The sequence below is a fragment of the Echinops telfairi genome, unplaced genomic scaffold, assembly GCF_000313985.2.
Source record: "Echinops telfairi isolate 266 unplaced genomic scaffold, ASM31398v2 ScPeMD7_5592;HRSCAF=6446, whole genome shotgun sequence".
In the NCBI taxonomy this organism is placed as follows: Eukaryota; Metazoa; Chordata; class Mammalia; order Afrosoricida; family Tenrecidae; genus Echinops; species Echinops telfairi.
The window spans coordinates 50,345,577-50,351,036 of record NW_022109491.1 but is presented as its reverse complement, the minus strand read 5'-3'; the positions used below and the strand labels follow the sequence as shown (position 1 = coordinate 50,351,036).

Below are 5,460 nucleotides of genomic sequence, written 5' to 3'. Positions count from 1 at the left end.
ACTTTGCTCACTGAAAATAAAAAGTACTTGAATCACTTTTTGGCAAAGATCAAGAACTGCTGCCTTCAATATGGATTATGACTCAATGTAAAGAAGACAAAAATCCTCACAACTGGACCAATAGGTAATATCATGTTAAATGGGAAAAAGATTATTAAACTTGTCAAGGATTTTGTCTTGCTTTTGCCAATGATCATGGAAGCATCAGTCAAGAGAGTAAATGATACATCACATTGAGGAAATCTGCTGCACAGGACTTCGATAGAGTGTTTAAAATCAAGGACGTTGCTTTGAGGTGCTCCTTTCTCGAGCCATGATATTTTCAATCACCCCATGTGCATGTGAAAGTTGGACATTGTTTCTGGAAGACTGACGAAGAATTGCTGCATTTGAATTGTGGTGATAGTGAAGAATACTGAAAGTAGCATGGGCTACCAAAAGAACAAAAATCTCCCTGTAACATAGTGAGCTGCATCCTAAACTTCCCTCGCTACAAGGTCAGCTGTTCAAAACCACTAGCTATTCCTAGGGAGAGAGATGAGACTTTCCACTCCCATAAAGATTCAGTCTTAAAAATCCACAAGGAGCAGTTATATTCTTGGCTTATATGGTCGCTTTCAGTTGGAATCAACTCTATGGCATTACGAATAATCCTTTTGATGTCCCCAGACTCATGGGAAAGTCTCTAGGTTTTTAATTGCTTCACTAAGGGACCAAATTTGGATGGCAACGGCCATCCTGGTATTTCCCCCATGAGATCCTATCCCCCTTTTCCATCTCTGGGACACTGACATCTTTTGATCTGCTATGTGGTCTACTTGAACCCAAGGGGAAAAGAAATGTATATATGAAAAACTAGCCTGGAGCCCATCTGAGAAACATCGTTTTATTACATTAGGGGGCTTATGGACCAGGACAAACAGCACCGCTTCCACCTAGTGGTGAGACTGGAAAGAACATTTCCACGGAGGGAGGTTGTTCTGGGGCTCCTTTTTATACATGGACAGTGGAGTGGGCTACCAAAACCCAGTGGACAGTAAGGCACAAGGTGAGTGCCTGCTTAACTCCCAGGGCCACTTTTGAAGCATTGACACATGTCTCTACAGATGTACCTATGCCATTCATTGACCATATCTAATTGCCATTACATCTTCAAGTTTGAGCATCATGACCTTAAAGATATAATGGCATTTAGAATGTGCTCAACACATATGAGAGCACAACAAATTCTGTTCAATAAATATGTGATTTATTTCTCTATCATCTATTTAATATTTCTCTCAACACTTGTGTCTCTTTACATAGGAGTTAGTTTTCTCTTCATATCTTCTTTCTCATGTGGCCATGACTCAAACTGCAAAGAAGAAACGTAACAGCTCCTATTTTACTGTCAGTATCTCATATTCTGGAGATTTCCTTTTATATCAAATATCTTTGCTGCATTGTTTATATATTAAATGGATGCTATTTTTCTTTCCCTGGAAGCTGGTGCTTGTATAGAGAAGTTAGCCGCTCCTGAGAAGATGATGTCTGACTCCATACACTGGGTGTTTTCATGCTTAGTCTCTAGTCATTTCTCACTTATTTTTCCTATTATCCATCTAATAATAACATTTTCTAAGTTTCAGCTGCTTACGGATCTGCTAAAGGAAATAAAAGAAAATACGCTTTGGCTAAATCAGATTCTGAGTGTTAACTGGTAGTAATGCTCTGTGTAATGGTAAGCGATTAATTAAGATGAGAGGTAGCAGAGGGAAAGGAGACACACGGGAGTGGTTTTAAGATCATTTATAAAATTATTTGTTAAAGTTTCATTTTAGTAGGATGCATTGTTCTCTTTCAGTTCCTGGAATTGAGGACTAGTTGGATGACATCTTTGTCTCTATCCAGCCCATAGCATGTATCATAGAAGCCGTAGATTGGTAAATATTGTCTCTTGCTGAGAGGATTGTATGGATAGTGTTAATGGGGAAATTTGCAACTGTACTAGAGGAGTTTTATGTTATAAACAATAGGATTGTTGTTAGACAGAATAAGAGAAGGCTATTATTAAAACTTTTATGATGACACATTTAAAAATAGTATCTCATTTATTTAAAAGTTTTAGCAATAAAAATGCTGCACGAGCTTGAAGCAAATGAAAGATGAAACCTGAGACTTGCTCATTGGGGCACATTCTTCATTTTACTTCTTTCATTATTCAGACTGATGTTTGCTTGTTTCTGAGCTGTTCTATCATTCTTTCTTTTAGATCCCAAGTACTTAATCCTTTTGCAGATATATATTGGAAAATTGCAAAAATAAAAAGCAGGAAATATGCAAATGATTCAGAAAGCAAAACAACAACAAAAAATAGAGTTGATTTAAAGGCAATAGTTATACAAATCAAAAATAGCCTTAATTAATGACCACCCTTCTAGAAAAGGTCAAAATAAGTACTGAGTGTTCTATAACATTTGACTTTTGGTCTTTGGAGTTAATGTGCAAATAGCAAAGGAGAGTTTCCATCATACTTACTACTGAAAACAATTCTAGGTATTTAGCATGGTTAATTTTTGTTATCTACCTTTATGGAGAACTAGCAGAGAAGAAATTAGTCCCATACAGATAGAACAAGGGATAGCAATCTATCAATCTTCCTATTGATTTACTTATTGTCTATCTAAATTTCAGGAATCTACCTAGTTCATAAGACCAAGACCAATTCTAACTATAGCTCAGTTAACTTCAGAAATAGCAATACCAATAGAGAAGATCTTTGGTTTTATATAAATATTAGACATTACCCCCTGCATAGGTGGGGCATGACTAAAATATGCAGACTGTACAAGTATGCTCCATATTGTAGAATCATCATTGCCAACCAGCGTGAGTTCATTTGTGAAGATGATGGGGTATTAAACTCCATAACTTCTGCCATTATGTGCTCGTCCCTTGAATCCTGTCACAAGGCCTGATCTCACTGAGTAAGCCATATGCATACACTTATCACAGTGATTCAGAGTGGCAGAGGGAAGCTGAGCAACTTTCAGGGTAGATGAGGTTGTGGGCTGACTTCTCAGGTGGAGGGAAATTGTTTTAACCAGCAAAAATTGGGGAAATGTACCAAGAAATTTGACTAGAAATGACTCCCTGATACAAGGCCCAGAGGTATTGGAATGTGTCTAGACATATTTATGAACCCATCTAATGGGGTCCTTGCAAGGAGCAGTCATCACTACGGATATTTGAGGACCTACAGTGCCCCTCGGGTGCCCTCACTCTCCTCTTCCACCCGTCACCTCTTCCTTGCCAACCCTGATAAATAATTCAGCTGTGCCTGTGTGCTACTCAGTGTGTGTTCAAGGACATATACTCTTAAATAATTGTCAGCCTAGCTTTTATAGAAGGAGTGTTTTCATATTCAGCTCGCTCTGAGAGAGACTAGGAAGCTGTGGCCTACCGGGGAAACCCTACGTGCTGTCTTTTTTTGTAAGTAAGGCTTTACTGGAGCATGGAAACAATTTTATTTTCACATGGTGTATATGCCGCTTTCATGATACAAGCATAGTTGATTATTTATGATAGAGACCATATGATGCGGGAGTATAAAATATTCTAAATTCGAGGGAGAGTTTTGCCAATCCCTGGTCTGTGAGAATGAAAACAATGTCAGCATTCTGTACCACTTGGTACGGCTTCCCAGCTCTCGTTCTGACAGGCATACACTTGTGAGTGGCATGAGTATGCTTTTTAAATTATTTAATTTTGGGCTAGTGGACTAGTGGCTTCCTTCTGAAACAATCTGGCCTCCAGCCAATTTCTTCAGAGCCCCCTTGACATCTTTATTTCTCAGAGTATAGATTGTGGGATTCAGCATGGGGGTCACGACATTGCCAAAGATCTGCACGGGAGTTACCAGCACCTCACTCAGGGATGGCTGCGTATAGATGAGGGCACAGGGACCAAAGAACAGTGTGACCACTGAAAGGTGGGAGACACAGGTAGATGCCGCCTTGCGCCTCCCTTCCGCGGAGTGCATCCTGAGAATTGCAATGACAATTCGAATGTAGGAGGCAAGGATAAGAAGGAAGCAGGTCATGGGCACAAGGCCGATGTTGGTGAAGCTCACAGTCTCAATGATAAGGGTGTTTCCACAGGCCAATTTGACTACCGGGAAGATGTCACAGAAAAAATAGTCCACTTCATGAGACCCACAGTATGGCAGTTGGAAGGTCAGCGTCGTCAGAATGGTGGCGTGAAAAGAACTGGTAATCCAGGTACCGGCAGCCAACAACGAGCACACGCGGCGGTTCATAATGATGGTGTAGCGAAGAGGGTGGCAGATGGCAGCAAACCGGTCGTAGGCCATCACCGTATAGAGCAGGCATTCAGTGCTGCCTAAAAAGTGATAGAAAAAGACCTGGGCCATACAGCCTCCCAGAGAGATGACTCGGCTCCTCACTAGGAGATTCGCCAACATCTTCGGCGTGCTCACAGAAGAAAAACCAATATCCAGCACTGACAGGTTACAGAGAAAGAAATACATAGGTGTATGGAGACGGGAATCCGACAGCACAGCTAACAGGATGAGCAGATTTCCTAGCAGAGTGCAGAGGTAGAAAATCAGAAACACAACAAAGAGCACAGTTTCCTGTCCCTGTGTATGTGGGATGCCCAACAGGATGAATTCTGTTACCAAAGTGTGATTCTTTATGGCCATGGGAGCTGGGTTTAATCTGAAAAGGGGGGAAATCACAGTAAGTTAATGATTCTAATTTTCACTCCTGTTACCTTTGCGACTTCTCATGCTATCACTGTAAGAACAGTGATATTGTTGGTAAAATCACCAAAAAAAGGAAATTATTGCCACTTCCAATGAAAAGATATTTTTTATTATGACTCACATTTGAAGAAACAAAATACATCTAGTTAGGAAGGAGACTCGGTATGTTATATTGAGGTTTGAATGCGGACAACTTGGCTGTCAAATTGATTTTATTTTACTATAATTAATTTTGAAATATCAAATAACAAGAGAAGAAACACTAAGGACTAAGGACATGGAAGCACAGAAAGAAAAGGAAAAGAAACTAGGAAAATGATGATGTAAAATTGTAATTTGTGTAGAATTTCAGAGTAATTTTGAAATTAAGCTTTAATAAAATCCTATAAGATAGGTAACATTAGTTTTATATCATAAGTGACAAAGAGAAATGGATCACAGAGGTTAAATACAGTGTGTGAACAGTTCATAATTTGAACCCATGGACTCCATATCCAGTATCCCATAGATATACTTAGGAAATAAAAGAAAGAACTATGGCCATGCATATAAAAGGCAATTCAACATTCTCTGTATTGAAGGAAACTTAAAGGTGATTTACATCAACCATTCATTTTTTTGTTTGGATACCTTCATCCCTACAAAATGGTCATGTTTTCTGCATACAATTTCTCTAGATCATGGAGGAATGATGA

General features: G+C 39.3%; 1 protein-coding gene across 1 annotated transcript; it reads right to left on the bottom strand.

The window, feature by feature from the left end:
* Positions 1-3,760: 3,760 nt before the first annotated feature.
* On the bottom strand, positions 3,761-4,702 carry LOC101639826 (olfactory receptor 958-like). The gene has a single exon (XM_004716961.1). The coding sequence runs from the start codon at positions 4,700-4,702 to the stop codon at positions 3,761-3,763; it is 942 nt and encodes a 313-aa protein (XP_004717018.1).
* Positions 4,703-5,460: the final 758 nt, after the last annotated feature.